We start from the raw sequence: 18,958 nt of genomic DNA on the forward strand, positions 1-18,958 counted from the left end.
GGTCAACCTCTTAAACTTGCAATATTTTCCTGACTCAGAATAAATGTATTAGAACGTATCAGCCATATTCCTTATTTATTTAAAGAATTTATGAGCTGCCCTTCAGTAGTTTCCAGGACTCCTTACAAAAACAAGATCAGAAAACTTTAAAATAATAGTAATAACACTGTTGGATCAGACCAGAGACCCTCTAGTTCCGGTATTGTGGTAGGTGAACTGTGTACTGGGATTTGTAGTCAAAGGCATAACAAGGATTCCTGAGGAACATAAAAAGAGTGAGGTTAGCTTTAATTTCAGTTCTGAGTGAGTTCCTGAAATAAAAAAAGCTGCATCATTTGTCTCCAGTGTTTTGGATCTCTTACAATATAACACTAGTCCAGCATCCTATTCTCACATTGGATGACTAGATGCAGCAGCACTTTCCCCACTTCCTATGCCCAACAGTGGAAGAAGAACATAGCCAGTGTTGTTAGTAGACACAGAGAGCCTTAACCTTCGTGAATTTGTTTAACTCTTCTTTTAAAGCCATCCAGTTTGGTGGCCATTACTACATCTGGTAGGAACAAATCCCATAGTTTAACTACATGTTGTGTTCAGTACTTCTGGTCCATCCTCAATATTCCATTGTTCAGTTTCACTGGCTAGCCCCAGTGTCTAGTATTCTGACTGGGATAAAACTTTTTTTAATCCACTTTCTCCATACCAAGCATAATTCTACACACCTTTATAATAAGAATGTGTCCTTTTCTTCTAAACTAGAAAGCCCAGATATAGTATAACAATAAGATGATTGGTGCTGAAAGGATAATAGTAGTGGCACCAGGCAAGTCTCCTTGGGAATGGAATATAACAGGTGGCCTCCCCCATGGGAGAAGGTTGCTCTGTCAGTTCCAGCAAAGTACTAAACTATAACTTATTTGAGTATCCCTTGCTCAGTCTTCCTATTGTGCCCAAAATAATAAATGCAAGAGAGGACCTACTGTACCTGTTCCAAGTCAAGGCTGAGTTTAAAGTGTGTGTAATTTGCAAGAGGCTTGTGCTGGAAACAGTCATTCCAAGCTGAGGATTGGTTTGCTAGCTAAAATAAATAAATGAACCTGTTACATGTTATATGCTGAGCCCATGCCAAGAGGATGTAGGACTATTTGTGGCTTTAAAATATTGTGAAATTAAGGAGTAAAGATGCATGAGAGCCAGAAAGTCCCTAGTTCAAATCTTTCCCCTTTGCCATGAACTCAGCAGAGGTGGAACAGCAAATGTTGCTGCTCCGGGTTAAGGTGCTTAACACCCAAGGTTGGCCAAGTTATTTTGGCACCTCAGAAAGAGAAGCCCTTAAATCTCTCTCTATATATGAAATATATTAATAATCCATCTAATAAAAGTGCAGGTCCCACTCAGCCTCTGCCTTCCTGTTTGTAATAGGGTACTGGATGGGGAGAGGATAATAATACTGGCCTACCCTGAAGGGTTGGTGTAAGGGCTATAACTAGGTAATGCATGTGAATCACTTTGAACACTTCAGAATACTATACTGTACAAAGTTTAGGTGCGTGCACGCTGAGGGCGCAGAAGAACGTGAAAGACGCTGAACAAATACATCTACACCATACATTTAAACTACACGACGTCTTCCAAAGAATCTGGTGAACTGTAGTTCACCCCCTTACAGAGCTACAATTCACAGCAGCTTTCCAACTCCCATGATTCTTTGGGGGAAGCCACAATACGGTGCGGATGTTACCTGAGCCTGTTCAGCGCCTGCCAGAGATATCCGGGACTCACTTCCTTTGAAATAAAAAACACTGATGCAGATCCCAAACCCAGAAGCAAGTAAGAGAGCCCTTGAAGTCCAGAGGAGACGCACCCTCATCTATCGTACCTTCCCATAATGGCAGCCTGCTTCAGGGCGAGGACCTTCCCAAGAAGGCCGCTCCTTATACTACTCGCTCGCGTACCTCCAGACCTTCCCAAGATGGCGAAATGTGGTGTCCGACCTTCCTAAAATGACAGCACTGTCTCGGCTTATCCGACCTTCCTAAGATGGCGGCCAGAAGCGCAGCGTGAAGCAGCCGCGATGGCCGGGAGCGAGGCTGTGCTGAGACGGGTGATTGAGGCGCTGGAGCTGCTACTGGGGACAGCCAAAGCTGCCGGTGAGAAGAGGGTGGGGGCCTTGGAGGCAAGGGCTTCTGCATCTTTGCGGTTCAAGGGAGGCTGCAGGCGGCCTGGTCGTTCCCGCAGCTGAACGGCCTCATTGAAAGCCCGTCTCTCCAGGGAATGCCCTCTGGCCAATTTTAGGGGGTGGTGTGCCGCGTATGGCTATTTTATTTTATTTATTTTTATACCTTTGTATCCCAAGAGCTCAAAGCGATATACTGTACAAAGTTATCACCCGCCCTCCCCCGCCCCTTGCTGGAAACCCGCTGCCAAACGGTACTGGTCGCGATGGGCTCAGTGTAAGGTAGCTTCTTCCTTGTTTAAATCAGCCCTTCATCCAGAACCATGAGGACTGGAAGCTTGCTTCGTTTTTAGGGGAGCGGCCACAGTAGTAGCTGCTTAGTAGCAGAGCACATGTGTCATGTGCAGAAGGTGTCCCAGGTTTGATCCCTGACAACATCTGCAGGTAGGGTGGAGAAAGACAGCCCACTTGAATCCCTGGAGAGTTATTCTGCCAGTCAGAACAACTAGGAAGGGCTTGTCACAACTTAAAAGAATAACAAAATGTCAGAGTAGAGGCAATACTGGGCTAGCTGAACTAATGGTCTTACTCTGGCACCTTCCTACAGGAATCCATGAAATGGTAAAAAGTGGGGCGGTCCAAAAAGCGGTGGGGTGTGTGTGTGGACATTTCTGAATGGCCCGGCTGCTTCAGAAGCCAGAGCAAGACAACTCAAGGTTCTCAGAAAAACAAAGGCTGCAGTCCTAGCCTCACTTAGAATATGCCCCATGTCCTTTGACTTACTTCTGAGTAGACATGGTTAAGGTTATGCTGTAACCCAGAAGGGAGAGGAGAAACTTTGGGGTGGGAAAAATATAAGAGTTTTGTTGGATCTGATCAGAAATGCAGGAACAAGCAGGGCTTGCAGACAAAAGCTCATTCCTGCTCCCCAGCAACTGTTGTGATGGGTGACCCTAATTTCATCTGCGAAGCATTGGAGGCTGGAGAGCAGCTTCCTATTTTATTGACTCTGTTGTAAGTCTTCCATTCTGCTTCCAGAAGCAAATGGTGGCCTGCATGCTTTGTCTTTTCACTACTTCCTGTCTTGTCCTGGCAACAACCCTGCAACGTAGGCCAGGCATTATTCAGCTGATTTAAGAAAGGAACAAACACTTTGATAGGCTCTTTAATCTGGCAAAGAGTCCGAATATATCTATATAATAAGATGCAGCTCCAAACCAAATGTGTTCAGCAACATTATTGTCTGACATTAAAAAAAAATTCCAACAAACTCAGAAATAAAATTGGAGTATTTCTGGCTCCTTTAAAACTTCTCATCAAATAGAGCAAAATATCTCATTGTTGTGGACTTATTAGAGATCCCTAGTCTGCATACAGAACCATAATTACTAGTGTTTCTTGGGGGAGGGGGTTGTATTTCAAACTCGTTTTAGAGTGTGATGTAGATATATTTGCGGCATGTGATCAACTGTCTGTCTGTCTTTCTTTCCAGGCACAGATTCAGGCCCTCTGCAGTCAACGAAGCATGTCGATTTGCTGGAATCGTTGCGCTTTAATGTATCCATTTTGGAAGAGAAGTTTGCCCAGGACCCGCAATGGGATGAACTGCGGAGGTTGAGAACTGAGGTCTCTAAGCAGGCTCAGTGCCTGGCGTCCTGCCCGGATGTGCCTTGGAATTTTACTTGCCATGTCTTGCTCCTTTTGCTGTGTCTCAAGCAGTGCATGGTTCTCTTAGCAACAACTTACTGTCCACCTCAGCCAAACCCCAAGACAGCTGAAGCTGCACCTCCTCTGAGTCCTGACACCCTCAGCATTGCCCAGGAGAAAACTGTGCAGGTGGCCTTACAGTTTGTTGTGACCTTGGGCATTTGCCCATATCTCTTGCCTGGCATTGGGCTTCCCCTGAGAAGCAGGACAGAATTCAGTGCCCTGGTTCAAGAAGTGGCTTCACCCAGATGCATTTCCAGTGCCACACGCCGGCTTTTTGTAACCTGCACTCTCCTAATGGAGGTTGCTGATCACACGTCCCTGAGCAGACTCATTCTCACACGTCACTTGGGGGATCTCCTGGCAGGGCTGTGCCAGCTCGGATTCTGTCCAGCAAGAAGGAAGGATGAAGAAGAAGCCAAGCCCTCAGAGGAGCAGATGGTGAGTTGTCAGCTTGGATTCAGGGCTGGGAACCTTCTGTGGCCTTCTGCTGCTGTTGGACTCCAACTTCCATCAGCCCCTGGTGTGATGGGAAATGCGTGTAGTTCAGTCTTCCCCGTCCTGGTGTCCTCTAGATGTTGTGGGACTCCATCAGCCCTCCCTGGCATGACCAGTAGTCAGAGATGATGAGAGTTGGAATCCAGCAATGTTTGGAGGGCCACAGGTTGCACATCTGTGGCATAAAGAGTATATTTTGTTTAGCACCAGTTACCAACTCCGAATAGTCAGGATGGGCATCTCAACATTTTTATAGAGCATCACTTATATATGATGAAAAGTGTTTTTGATAACTTTCCAAATTTTGATAACTTTCCTAATCTGTCGTCTCCTTAGAAAATTTAAGAGAGAGTGTCTTACATTGTTGGAGAAATTTAAAAGGGGTTCCTGGATTGGAGGTGTTCCTCCCAGAAATCCAAAACCCAAAAGAAAAGGATGCAGGCCTTTATTGAAATACAAATAGGAACAGCCTTTAAAAATAAGGAGGCTGTGAAGAACCACATCCAAAGCAATGTTTTTATACACTTCCAGATTATACTCATAATTTCTATTCACCAATCAAAGGATCGCAGCAGTATTAATAGTTGCAAAACAATGTCACCATTCTGAACCAATCAAAATAATTTGGCTCTTCAGATCAGCCCTCATTATAATATCATGTGATTATATATAACCATTTTTCAGTGTCTTTCTTTACTGAGACTTTGACTGATTGTCCTATTCATTCAGTGTCTCCCAGTATGCTGTTTGATCCGTCTATAAAACAATTCAAGATTAATCACAATTTCCATGCCTAGCTGATTCTCTTTTCATGCATACAGTGGCCACCATAGATTCTAACAGTTTATTCTTTTCAGTGTTCTGTAATAGACATTCGCTACATGCAGTACGTAAAGGCAGCTAGTTCTGTACTGTAAAAGCAGGTAAGCACAGGCCTTTTCAGTTTAGCTAGGCCATAGGCTCAAAAGAAAATGGAATCATCAAAATGATACAGTATCAAATTATTAATTTCTTCATCCTCATGATCCCACTGGAACCTTCTGTGCAACTCAAACATTGGACTGGTACAAGTGATGGTGTCTGGGTTTGAGGGATGCAACCTATGAAGCAGTAGCGGTTCAGCAAACACTCAGTCATTTGCAGCAGCATGGGACATTGGAATGACATCATGTAACACTTTGCTCAGGTTGGACATGGGCCTGGTAAGACTATGTGCAAACTTGTCCACATCAACAAGGTCTCTCTCTGCACTGAGATAATGTTGACACAACAGAACATTGCGAATGACAACATCAAGTTTGTGTCAAACAGACCACAAGGTGCAAACAAGATTGCATCAGTGCAATAACCCTCTTCATGTACCCAAGGCACCTGCCTGCTAGCCTGAGAGCCAAACTAGATGCTACTCACGGAGTACGAACAGTCTGTTGATTGGTTTTAAGTTACCTGAAGGGCTGTTTTTGAGAGAAAAGTAGCTAAATATGGTGATTTGGTGTAAAACTGGAGAAAGGAAGAGGGTTAAGCAGGCCTCCCACATCTCTTAACTCAGACTGCTGTCCTTTTGCAGCTGCCTTTCAGAAAAGAAGAACAAAGAATAGCAAGCTGTGGGGAGGTTGATCTTATGTCTTCTGTGCAGTGTCTGCTTAGACCTTTGTGGAAGATTTCAGCACATTGCCGACCACCCAGTAGAGGGAGTCAAAGCCATACTGTACAATTAATTTTACTGCTGCTGCTGTTTTATGCAAACTTTTTTTTAGGGCCTTACAGAAGAGGAGCGAAGCAGCTGCAGGGAGGCATTGCAAGGCCTTTTGAACAGAGTTTACCAGCCGCTGGTGGTTCGAGAACTACTACTGCTGCAAGGTGGACCCAAACAGGTACTGCAGGTGGACCCTGCTTCCTGGGGAGTCTAAGTGTGCTCACTGGTGTGGCTCTGCAACCCATTACTTGTCCTCTTCCCTCTTGACCATTCCAGGGCTCTGGTTCCAGTGGACGCAGCAGTGAGCATGGTCTGGCACCAGCCCCAGCCTGGCTCCGGCGTCTCTGTGGGCAGCTGCTCTCTGAGAGGCTGATAAGACCGGGTGGTGTTCAGGCTGTGGTCCGTGGTATCCTGGAGGGGGCAGGAGGTGAGTGAGATGATAACATAAGAAAAGCTATGAGTAAGCATGGAGAACGGGGCAGGAGTAGAACTGTATAAGTATCAGGGAACTGCCATCAGAGCCAGAGGCGGAGGGAAGGCTCCAGAGGGATGCCGGAGAGGGTCCCAGTAGGGAGAGAGGCAGCCCATCTGCTGGGGAAGGAAATCAGCGTAGCACCAGTGGAGATGGGGGGCAGAAGGGGGAATCGGCGAGGGGTCTCAAGGACTCCTCACCGGAGACCAGCGGGGAGAGCACGGGTCCTCTGCTGCCCACACCCTCCCTGCACAGAAGACTTCCACGCAGGGAGAGTAGGAGGAGACTAGGCATCAAAGAACTTCTTTGCTGGAAGAAGTTCAAGAAACGCCCACTGGCGGATTCTGCCAGCTATTGAGACAGCCACGGGTGAGAGGCTGTCCAGACAGAAAGGGTTCACCCAGGTAACCTAGCCAGGAGTGGCGACAACTTACGCACGAGCAACCCCTAGAACCATTACAATAAGATTATGCCTGGCATGGGAGAAGATGGATGGAAAATAGGTTTTACTTCCCCTCCCATAGTACTAGAACCCAGTGAAGCTGAATGCTGGGGAAATTCCTGTGGCATGGTGATGGCCACCAACTTGGATGGTTTTAAAAGAGGATTAGACAAATTAATGGAGATTATCAGTGGTCACTAGCCATGATGGCTTTGTTCAAGCTCCACAGTTGGAGGCAGTGGGCCTCTGAATGCCGGTTGCTGGGAATTGCAAGTGAGGAGAGTTGCCATGGCACTCGGGTCCTGCTTGTGGGCTTCCCACCGAGGCATCTGGTTGGACACTGTGAGAACAGGATGCGGAAGAGATGGGTGCCCTTTGTTTGTGGACTGAAGGTGCATGTAGTCCAGCCTTCTTCCCAGGGGGGCCTGTTAGAGGCCCCAGGAAGCTCACCAGCAGGGATAGGAAAGCAACAGATGTCCCCGTTTTTTAACAGTGAGCAATCGGAGGTAGACTGTCTCTGAGCCTGGAGGTTTCCTATTGGCATCCTGTCCTCCATGAACTTACCGTATCTGATCTCCTTTGAATGCCATTTTAGCCAGTGGCCCCTATATCCTGCAACAGTAAATTGCCACAAATCCCGCTAATTCTGTTAACCAGTGTGAGAAAGCATATTGAGACCTGGGAGTTCTGTGACTCTGCTGGTCAATTGCAACAGTAGTGGCTAGATGGACCAGTGGTGTGACTTTGTATAAGGTACCTTCTTCTGTGACTCTTCAAAGGTTATTTAAGTGTGTTTGAGGAATTTTGCCTCTCACTGCTTCAGTTCAGTTGGTTTTGGATGACAAGAGGCATAAAATACACTCTTTCAAATGGATCATCCTTGGTTATTGCAGGTGTATGCTGATTTTTAATGATTTGCAGAATTCTCCATCAGCTTTTCTGCTTGACAGAGGTCTGTGAAACTTGAAAGCTTGCAGACTCATAGATCTACCAAAGTTAGTCCAATAAAAGCTGTCATTTTAATGGCTTTGTGCCAGCTGCTTATTGAGGAACATTTGGGATCACCTCATTTCCTCTTTACAAACTTAGTGTGTCAAAATAGACTGGAGCACTCCCCCATCCCAGATTTTAGTTGTTGTTATTTTAGCTTTGTTTACTAGATAAGAAATAAAATATGATATGGTAAATGAGTTCACTCTCTAGGGCATTAGAAAATTTGCTAATGCAAAATGAAAATTACCTTTTCAAATTATCCTTATTTGCATGGGAAAACTTACCAGATTTTTTTCCTGAAAACCCCTACTTTGCACGCAAAAGGTCCCAGGTTCAACACCCAGTTAGGCCTGGGAAAGAGGCCCTGTCTGAAACCTCAGAGAGCTCCTGCTGGTCAATTGCAACAGTAGTGGCTAGATGGACCAATGGTGTGACTTTGTATAAGGTACCTTCCTATATACAGGCACCCTAGGGATTAGAGCAGGTCATCAGAATGTATTGCAATTCAGAATGAGCATCAACTGGAGTGTTCATAGTATCCTAGAACCTAACAAAGAGTCTATCTTGCCTTTGTGCCTTCGAGCTGGGGCTACAGGTGGTAGCAGTGCCGAAGCAGCAGCAGCAGCAGCTGACTGGCGGAAGTGTGACGCTGTGGCCAGGATCCTCTCCACTTGTCCTCAGCAGTCTCTGTCCCTGGAGGATTATTGTCAACAGGTGTGCCCACAGGTATGTCCTTCCTCCACCTTCCTCTCCATTATTCTATCTATATTCTGTGGTGGTCTGTAGTGCAGGGCCTTCCAGTTGGGGCATCATTCCTGCAGGGACTGGTGGTGGCATCCATCTGTCTTGAGAGACAATAAAATGCACCTCTGGGGTGAACTCAAACAGCTGGAGAATCACATCGCCCGCTGTGGCTGCAGAGACTGGTAACTCCTGCGTTGTTTTTGCTGCATTTGCAGCACTGAAGTGACCTCTCCAGAGTGTAAGCCTGGGCAGTGTGTATGGAGGTCCTGGGCTGCCCAGCTGACAAGGACACCCCCCCCCACTTGGCCTTGCCAACGTGATCCAAAGGAAACCAGAGCGATCTATTTGTCACCTACTTGACTGCAGGAGTTGCTGGAAGGAGGTGTATAAGATGCCATCCAACTTTCATAGGGACTCCAGTGGTTTTGTGTAGGGCTTACTCCTTAGCCATTTCTTCTCCCAGAGATGTACCACAAGGCAGTGGGTGTGGATTTTTCCTTGGGGTTTACTCCTGAAACCTTTCTCATGAATGAGTATATCCACAATGCAGTGGAGGTTTAGGATCAGAGTTTTACTTCTCCTAGATGGGCTACCTTCCCAGGTTGATGAGCTCCACCTGCCCTTCATTTCCCTCTACAGCATGTGCAATAACTGTGGTGGTAACAATGGTAATAGCAATAGTAGTAGTAACATACTACATTTACTACATTTATTACCAAGCCTACACCAGTAGGTCCCAGGTCAGGTTACAACAGTGAAAAATTCAGAATTAAAAACAGTTAAAACAGAGGACAGTCACAGGAATAGGGCAAGTCCTGAAAACACACATCTCAGCTGTCAAAGGCCAGGCTGAAGAGACCTAATATGAAACTCTCATTGTTTATAGGCCTATTACTAAAAAAGGGCATACTTGCATTTGCTTTTTATTGGCCTATTAACAATGAGAAGCACACACAGGGTTTTAGAAACACTGTTTAATGAAGGATCAGCGGCCGAGGAATAAACAGCACTGGAGAGCAATGCAAATGCAGCCCCCAGCAGTGGCTAAAGAGCAGTCTGTGTGCCATTTCTCTCCCAGGTTCTGCAGCTGTTCCTCATTCAGGATAAGCTGACAGCCCATCAGTTCCAGCGAGTTGCCACCACGACTGTCCTCTCCATGGCAAGACAACACCCCCAGCAAGCCGAGAAGCACCTGCTGCGTCCCATACTGGAGCCCCTCCTGCGCTGCTCAGATGATGTGACAGGTAACCGCTTCCTTCTTCTCAACCACCTGGACCAGACTAAGGAATCTGGTGGCCCCTGTGAGAGGGGCAGGTTGCCTTCTTTCTACCTGTCCTGCATCATCGGTTCGGGCTGTGAAAATTGTTTCTTATTTTGTTCAATGACTTCATTACTTGGAATCATTTGCTCTGTGATTCTTGGATATCTCATTTCCTCAGTGACAGAAGCCTGGCGGGCTCTCTCCTAGCAGCCCGTTACAAACTGGGCAGAGCTCCAAGTAACTCATTCTGTACTTTATGGACCATTCTGTTTAATTCAATTGCCATTATTGTGTTGCATTAAATGGAGCAGTCCATAAAAGGGTGATGCATTGAGCACCCTACCATGATTACAGGGGGTGGGTGGCCCTTTTAGGGCTGCAATGACCCATGGTCAGTCCTCCAGGGGGAGAATTGTGAAAGTGGTCATGGTGAGATTTGCCTTTCAAAAGACTTTTATTTATTTTTATTTATTGACTTTATATACCACCCTATACCCTGGGGTCCCATCAGCTATTCTGTACTATGTTTTTTGTTTTTTTAAATCCTCCATCATTAATGAATCTTTTGGCATTATTATAGTGAGCGATCCATGGGAGCAGTCAGTCTAAAAAAAAAAACTTAATAAAACAAACAAACAACTGATATATTTGAAGGCTCCCACCCCACAAAAATGCTTTTGAGGAGTTGGACACAGCCTGCAATGTCAACCTCCCCTGTTTTGATGGGTTTTGATGATCTTGTTATTCTTTGTTTTGTTCAGAAGTACCGCTGAAAGAGCTGCTGGCAGGGACTGTGTTGGTGAAAGAGGAGGAGCTCAGTGAGTGTGTGGAAAATGTGCTTAAGGTACATCATTTAACCTCACTTCCTGTATGCCTTGCTAAAACTGAATATTGCAAGCAGGGAAAGCGACCCTTTCAATAAGTTCTCTTTTCAATTGGACCACCAGAACAGATGGTTCTTCAGCTTCCCACCCCTTCCCTGGGGAAACAAAATTTGTGTCTAAGCAGTTTAAAGAACTTAGCTGGGTGCCCCCAGTGAGAGCCAACCGATGGGTCATATGCCACAATGCCCCTGTGACCTCCTTCCAAAAGCAATGCATGGACTCCTTGCACAGAAGTGGTCCAGCTGCCTGTTGCCTCCCTTCCCTCAGGAAGCAAAACCTCCCTTGGATGCTGCTGCAGGTTCAGCGCTTGCACAAGAAGCTGAGCTGAATAGAAGACTTGCATCCTTGTCATGTCCTTCCTTGCTGTGCCTGTGATGTGGGACCAAAAAGAAAGGCAGCTGATTCACTGGCATCCCTGTCAGGTGTTTCAAACACCTTATAGCAGCCTTTGCCAACTTGGAGCCCACCAGATGGCTTGGACAGCAGCTGTGTTAGCTGGGGCTGATAGGACTTGTAGTCCAAGCCATCTGGAGGACATCAGGGCAGGGAAGGCTGAATGCCACTAATGGTGCTCAAGGAGTAACATGAGGTGCTTGCACCCAGTGGCTGAAGTCCTGGAGACAAAGAAAAAGAAGCATCAGCTGCAGCTGGAGACCTTGAAGGAGCAGATTATCTTCCTTGAGCTGCCCTTTTGAATTTTTCCAAAACCGATGTGATTATGTTAGCTTCCTAGCTGTTGAGAGCACCCACACCTCCAAGTCCTGAACACTGATGGTGACCTGCTGCCCTATAGCAATCTTGCTTCCCTTCTTCCCCATATCACATCTTCCATCTCCTAGGACTTGCTCCATGCTGTGCCCTGTACAGACTGGCCTGCCAGATGCAGGCCTCTTGTTTCACCTATGCTTTTTACCTGGTCAGTTTATAAGTGCATTTACTTTAGAACTGGTGGCAATTAACTTCAGTTATGCTTCTGCATCACAGTTTCCATGCTTAGGATCACAGTGTATGTGCGTGCGTGTGCATTCAGCTTTGCCCTTCATGCTCTGCTCGGCTAGGAGTAATTCCCCTTCTCATATGGTGGTGCTAGCGCAGCACTTTGGAAGCATAATCTTTTGCTCGTTTTTCCAATTCATTGCCAAGCAATATAATAACTGGCAAGCCTGCATCAGAATCTGCAATTTCTGCATGGGACAATCAGCAGTCTAAAGTAGATGGATAGGGATCTGACCAAGTGGCTTGCCAAGCAAGCAGAAATCACTGGAACGAATAGTGGTTGTACTGCCTGATGGCTCTGCACACTCCGGCCTGGGCAGGGGAAATCAGCAGAGATCACTGGGGGAAGGTAACTGGAGCCCCTTTGCCTTCTCAGTGTCCAGTGGGTCAAGTGCCTGTCTGCCTGTCTTTTAAAGCCTATGTTGCAGCCGATGCTGCAGGGTGAGGCTCTCCCCACCAAGCTCCTGATTTCCAGCTCTTGAAGAGGGGCTTAGAAACCCCTCAGTCTTGATGAAACGGATAGATGGAGTCAGTGGTAGACCTTGGTGGCCTCTCGCCTTCAATTGGACATCATTGCTGAAGTTCCCCAAAAGCTCAGTGCCCAGTGCAACCGAACCAGTTGCGTTCCCCTAGATCCGCCTTGGATGAAGTTTGTCCTTTTTGAGAGGAACAGCATGGCCTTTCAGCTGTATCCAGGTTAGCCAGTTGTGGACACAACAGGTAAAGCAATCTTTCTCTTTCTCTGGAGGTCAGCTTGCTTTGCCTTGGTCAGATTCCAACATTTTGGGCAGCACAATCCCATGCGTCAGGCAGCCAAGCCACAAGCCAGCAGCACTGAGATCTTTGGCAGACACCTTGGCAGTCTGAGCTCTTAAATACTGTGATTGCTCGACAGCGTCTTGGGCAGTAATGATCTGTTATAATGAGCCGGCAGGCAGGAACGGGTCCCAGAGGCCGCACGGTGGCCGCTGTTCCTTCTGAAAATGCCTGGGAGCACAGGGTGGGTCCATTGCTAATGGCAGAGTGCTAGAGCCCTGACAGAGGGGAGATTAAGATGGCAGATTGGAGCTTGAAGGTGTTTCTGGGGCTTTGCCTCCCAAGTGTCATCTGATGCCTGAGTGGGAAACTCATCTCAGGACTTTAGCAGGAAAGCAGCGAGTACAAATAATGCTCATTGAAGATGAGTGGCTCCATGGGGGATTAGCTCAGGCGGAAATAATAGGCCATATTTTATAAAGGAAATCTCTTTCTCACAGAGGTGCTTTTGTGTGTGCACGTGCGTGTGCGTGCTGGGACCAGGGATACCATGAAGGTCTAAGACAATGTGACTAGCCAGTAGCCCTCTAGATGTTGTAGGACTCCCAGTTCCCAGCAGCCAGCATGGCTAGCGGTTGGGGTGATGGCAGCCACTGATGTTCCCGGCCTTTCCTTCAGGCCATGGTAGTTCTAAAAAGAGTCTCAGAGCAGTCTGACACCTTTACCCAAGACTGTCACAAATACAGTCGTACTTTGGATCCCGAATGCCCTGGAACTCAAATGTTTTGGCTCCCGAACACCGCAAACCTGGAAGTGATTGTTCTGGTTTACGAACATTTTTTGGGAACCTGAATGTCCAACAGGGCTTCTGCAGCTTCTGATTAGCTGCAGGCACTTCCTGCAGCCAATCAGAAGCCGTGATTTGGTTTTTGAATGTTTTGGAAGTCAAACAGACTTCCAGAACTGATTCCATTCGACTTCCAAGGTACGGCTCTAGATAAATACATCAGAATTCTGAGCAAAGAAATGAGCTTTCAGTTATGGAAATCTGCATAGGTCCTGGCTTGTCCAGGTTTATCACACCTCTGCTAGCTCTCATTGCCCATGCACTTCCAAGCCCATTTCTATATCTATAACCTTTATGTTCATTTCTCAAGGGTTATTGCAGAGAGCAGTGCCTCTCAAGGTGATGGCAATTTTTGTGCCCAGCCCTGTTCTGTGTTTCTGTGAGTCATAGTCCACAGGCAAAGCAGGCATGTGCTTCCTGTCTCTCTCCATCCACTCATTCCATGGTGCTTCCTCTCTTGTCTCAGGTGTACGTGGTTGGCAATGAACCCACAGCTTTCCTATTGGACTCCTTGCAGCCTGTGCTAGGAACCATCTTCTCCCTCTGGTGTTTTACCAAGCAGAACGTGTCTTTCTTACGGTAAGGTGTGTGGCTCAGAGGAAGAGCTCTGCAGTCAAAGACCATCTGATTTCAAAAAAATTTCTCCCACTGCATCTTGGGAGAAACATCCCTCTTATGGGGGCCGTTTCAAGGACCTGAAAGACAGGCAGATGACTCTCTCTTACTGCTGCTGCTGTGACTTCGTCACTTATAAAGTAGCACTAGATGTGTTGGCAGCTAAGAAGATCAGGAGAAAAGAACTAGATAAAATAGCGGTCAATTGCAAAGTTGATTCGGACATTTACGGCAAGCTGGCACATTCTACCTGAGAACTCCTTGATAGTCTATCGTATGCAATAATATAATTCTTAGGACTTGTGATCGTGGTTTATTGTTTCTGCAGTGCCTGATGTTTTTATGGTTATTGTTGCTTTTCTTTTTGTTTCCTTTGTGAATGATGCCATGTCCTTTGGCTAGTGCAATAAAGTTCTTGTTGTTGTTGATGATGATACTGCTGCTGCTGCTTTGTGTGTGTATGTGTGGCTTGCTTTCTATTCACAGACAATGAGGCAGTGTTTTGTGCTGCACAGCAGTACCTGGAGACCAGACTTCCTGCTCTAAGGAGTTGATGCTGGCACAAGCTGGGGATGCAATTAGGCAGATCATATCTGAGGGAGTTAGATCCTGAGAGAGAGGCATCTTCAGGACTTGTCCAGGAAATGGGATTAAAATGTTGGCAGATGCAGCTCGGCACATGCATGATGAGCCCAGCACTTCTTAATGGTGCAAGGGCAAATGCTTAGGGAGCTCTTGCAAGGGATACAGCAGTGGTGGAGAACCTCCTCCTGCCCAAGGGTTGTGTTCCCTTTGGGGAATCTTCCACAGGCCAGTGGTGGGCATGACCAAAGGCAAAAGTGAATGGAGCAATGAATGTAAATTTTACTTTTGTACTGTAGGTTAGTTTCTGTACATACTTGCACAATCTTCTCTATCCTCTATCTTGGCATGCAGGAGGCATTATCAGAATTTAAAGACACATTCCAGCAAGGCAAAAACATGCCTGGCCTATGTGAAATGACCAGTGAGAGGTGACCTAGGGAGAGTATTGAGGGTCAGGTACATAGGCCTGGAAAGCTGCATTCAACCCCCAAGCCTGAGGATCCCTTCTCCTGGGATAAATGGGCCTCGTGTTAAGAAAAGGTATGGACTAGGTGCAGCAGTTTAGAGCAGTGAGGGAAGACTTCTCTGGTCTACCCCATTCTAGCAATGGAGAAGTCCACTGCCTGATTTGGCGCCTCTAGGACACTTCCAGGTTCACCTGCCCTTTCTCTTCAACCCTGCCAGGTTCAGATTGGCACATGCTTGTTCTCCCTTGGACTGCTTGGCAGTCACTCATTGCCACATTTCCTTCCTTGTAGCACTCCATGCCAAGAGATCCTGTTATGGTTCTTGGAGAAATGCAAGAGGCAAACTGCACTATCCATCCTGGAAGGACTTGCAAGGCTTGGAGGAGCCACCCACCTGCTCCATCCGCTCTGTCAGTTTCAGGCAGGCAGTGAAGGGGGCGCTGTAGTCACCATCAAAGAGACTATCAGGTGAGAAACTGCATGTGGCTTTCCAGTCCTGTGTGGCTGCAGGCTGATGTTGTGGCTGAGCTTGTTCTGGGGTGGTCTTCTCAAAGCAGAGAAGATAGAGCCTTGTGGCTGTCTGATTTCCAGGGTTGCCTGTCCTGTGTCTTCTCTGGAAGTGGGCACAGCACCTCAAAATACCTTTCTGGAAATGTGAATCTTTCAGATAAGGTGTTTGTGAAGCTTCAGGCTCGTTGGCACAGGTGGCATGCTGGGGGAAGAGGGCCACAGCTTTTCTTGAGGCTGGGCAGACTTGTGTCACCTGCATTCGTGTATAAGTGGTTGCAGACTGTGAAGTGGAGTGAGTGCTTCTGTCTGGCTCTTTGAGCAAGTAACAGGATGTATGGAGGTGTTGCTTCACTTATGTGTCCTTAAGAGCAGTTGTGTGTACAGTATGTGCATGCCAATTTGCAGAAGGGTCACAAAGGGATAGGGCTAACAGTGGCTACGTTCTCCCTCTGCTTTTAGAGGCAGTCTGCTTCTGAATTACCAGTTGCTGGGAATCACAAGTGGCACAAGTGCTGCTGTGCTCAGGTCCTGCTTTTGGGCTTCCCACTGAGGCATTTGGTTGGCCCTGTAAGAACCAGGTACTGGACCAGATGGCCCCCTTTGGCCTGATTCAGTACCTAAGCTCTTCTGATGTTCTCATTTCTTTGTGAATGAGTGCTGATGTAATGACGAAATGATGAAACAGTGTGACGCCCCAAGCACTGGGGAGTGATGTGCTGGAAGGAAATGGAAGACTCATCAAAGTGGAAAGAGAAGGGAATCTGGAGCTCTTGTGGGCCTTATCTTGGACTTCCAAAGTTCTCCTTGCCAGAGGCTCATGTAACTGAAACTGAAAACCACAAAGCATTTGTGCATTTACAGAGCTCTATTGCTGCTCTGTGCTGAGAACAGAATGTCAAAGTTGCTCCCTTACCTCACCCCAGCATATGTGACTGAGCTGAAGGAGCCCATTCCGACTCTCACAGCACCTGAATCAAACCCTTGAGAATCAGAGGACGAAGGTGCACTCTAGCCTCCCAAGTGTGCAGTGCAAGCTCCCCCCTTTCCCCTTCTTGTTCAACCAATTTCAATGTCAGATTTTCCCACTCACAAGCACTGTGTTTTATAACCTGGGGTTATTTTTGTTTTGTCTTTCTGCAACCATTCCTGTGTTACCTGGTGGTTTCCTGTCTCGCTGAAGGTGCTAATTAACTTCATAATGTTATGGTGGTGGTGTTTTCACCAATTACTGGTGTAATGAATGGAAACTTCACTTTGCGCATATAATTGTCACAGACTGGACTTTTTATATTTCTTAGCCATTTGGTGTCCAGTTCACATTCGTCCTCCCCACTCCTGACACCCCTACCTGCCAACTGAAGATAGCTATTCATACATCTCCAGTCCATGAACACTTGTGCCTTATTTGCTAGCCTTTTAAAGTGCTACAAGCCTCTGCTGATTTGTGTGTTGTCAAAGAGTTGCCTCTGCTTTCTCTTGAATGTTGGACTTGCAGTGTGAGTTGACTTGCAGAGTTGAGCCTCCACTCTTGCTTTCCACGAGTTTGCCATTTATGTGTGTAAAATACATCACCTAAATCACCTCATTGTGATCCTAACAGCAACCGGGTAAAGCAGGCTAGTGTGATTATCCCCTGTTGCAGATGTGGGACTGAGACAGAGAGAGAAAGAGAGTGGTGTATGGCAGAGGCAAGATTCAGATGAGGAATTTCCTTATCTCTTAGCCTAGCCTTCCCTAACCTGGTGCCCTCCAGATGTTTTGGACTGTAACTCTCATCAGCCCCAACATCATAAGGCCATATTGGCTGAGCTGAGGCTGATGGGAGCTATAGTCTAATACATCTGGAAGGCCAAGTCTGGTGAAGTTTTTATTAGCCATTCTGCCATGCTTTGTTCTTTTATTTTTCAAAACATGAGTGGTATCCTTCCATTTTAAAAACTCCCAGGGTGGCCAATACCACCAAAACCAAAAAACACCTGGCAGCAAAACCCAATGTTCGTATATTTAGCCCTACAAACTTATCTGAGGAAACTTGGGCCTCTTGTGCTAGTCAAAGCACAAAACCTAATCCTGTTAACCAAGGTAGCAGGGAGTGTGGAGAGTGGAAAACCTCTCCCAGCTCACATTGCATGCTGTTAGAGCATTGCTGCAGAGCATTGCTGTCAACAGGCCTGTGATCTTCCTGCACACAGTGAGGGAGAGCAGGCATGCTTTTGGGTGGCTACCCTCTCAAATCAACTTTCTAGGCAGATTGCAGTGTGAAACATTACCCCAGGATATGTTACCCTCCACATGTTGTTGGACTGCAACTCCTGCCATGGCCGTCCTGGCTGGGGCTGATGGGAATTGTAGTCCAAAACATCAGGAGGACACCAGGTTGGGGAAGGCTGCTGTAGAGCTGTTCAAGTGCTTCTTAAGATTGTTGATTAGCAACACAGCTGCCTGCTCTTGGTGGCTCAAAAGATCCTCCCTCTGTTAAGGAGGTGGCCTGAGGTCACTTGCAGAAGGATGGAAGTGGAATGTAAGATGCTCAGAGTTGCTGCCAGGAAAGCTGTGACTCCCCTTTGTGAAACTTTTGCCTCTTGTTTCACAGCAATGAAGATGAGGCTCTCTACCAGAAGGTTTCCTCTGAGCAATGGCAGCTGGAGCAGCTTGTGGAGCTGCTCTCTCGCTGCCAGAGCAGTGGCTTAGCCGGAGACTTCTTCCTCTGTTGCCTAAAGGTAGGGGGCCCTCTGGCATCTGGGCTGCTTCATCTTGGCAGTTGCTTCTGGCTGTTTAATAATGTATCTGCAGGAGGTGCAGGAGTCTTTCTTCCAGGTTAAAAATATATATCAGGTAACCACAGGTGATGGGAAAGATCCTTCTCTGCTTGAACATAGGAAGCTTCCTTATACTCAGTCAGACTACTGGCCCATCTAGCTCAGTAGTGGCTACACCCTGGGATGCCTTGAATGATGGTCAAGGGTGCTGCAGGCAACAGTGGCCTCTGTGCCTCTTTCCTTCCCTCCCTCCTCTGATGTCCTCTCACATCTCTGGCTCCCAAAGGCTTGCACGGCTGCTTGTTGCAGCAGCCCTGGCTATAAGCTCCCCTGGCGAATAATGCCTCTGGGGCTGGCCAGGGGGTGCTTCCCAGGCCCCTGTGGGGTAGTGTGAGGAGGCACCTCTCTTTGGGGCACGGGGGACTGCTCAGAGACCAGGGGTGGCAGCCCAGAGGACTCCCAAGGAGAAGGGAGAAGAGAGAAGGTTGAGGGAACACTCCACAAGGGAGGGTGTTCGAAAAGTAGTGAGGGCTTCCAGTTCTACAGGCAA

The 18,958-nt window shown here is 47.1% G+C and overlaps 1 protein-coding gene and 1 long non-coding RNA gene across 5 annotated transcripts in view; one reads left to right on the top strand and one right to left on the bottom strand.

Annotated features, from left to right (window-relative positions):
- Window positions 1–56: 56 nt before the first annotated feature.
- LOC309376368 lies at window positions 57–1,897 on the bottom strand. Of its 2 annotated transcripts, none has more exons than XR_014171177.1 (3): window positions 1,880–1,897; window positions 986–1,078; window positions 57–257 (listed from the first exon to the last, which is right to left on the bottom strand). It is a non-coding gene; the product is annotated as an uncharacterized lncRNA (long non-coding RNA). The 2 variants fall into 2 exon arrangements; XR_014171178.1 differs by lacking the exon at window positions 1,880–1,897 and adding an exon at window positions 1,742–1,873.
- Window positions 1,898–2,003: 106 nt separating this feature from the next.
- TANGO6 (transport and golgi organization 6 homolog) overlaps window positions 2,004–18,958 on the top strand; it is a 44,859-nt gene continuing 27,904 nt past the window's right edge. For 2 of the 3 annotated variants that reach the window (XM_081922647.1, XM_081922648.1), the window contains exons 1-10: window positions 2,005–2,150; window positions 3,669–4,324; window positions 6,139–6,255; window positions 6,354–6,504; window positions 8,568–8,710; window positions 9,807–9,972; window positions 10,751–10,833; window positions 13,939–14,051; window positions 15,431–15,607; window positions 18,243–18,369. In XM_081922647.1, coding sequence (XP_081778773.1) covers window positions 2,075–2,150; window positions 3,669–4,324; window positions 6,139–6,255; window positions 6,354–6,504; window positions 8,568–8,710; window positions 9,807–9,972; window positions 10,751–10,833; window positions 13,939–14,051; window positions 15,431–15,607; window positions 18,243–18,369 — 1,809 coding nt within the window. In that variant the 5' untranslated portion in view covers window positions 2,005–2,074. Of the gene's footprint in view, window positions 2,151–3,668; window positions 4,325–6,138; window positions 6,256–6,353; window positions 6,505–8,567; window positions 8,711–9,806; window positions 9,973–10,750; window positions 10,834–13,938; window positions 14,052–15,430; window positions 15,608–18,242; window positions 18,370–18,958 lie in introns of all 3 variants that reach the window. The other variant, XM_081922649.1, reaches the window with a different exon arrangement.

Source organism: Podarcis melisellensis (genome assembly GCF_964234715.1).
Source record: "Podarcis melisellensis genome assembly, chromosome: 8".
NCBI lineage: Eukaryota > Metazoa > Chordata > Lepidosauria > Squamata > Lacertidae > Podarcis > Podarcis melisellensis.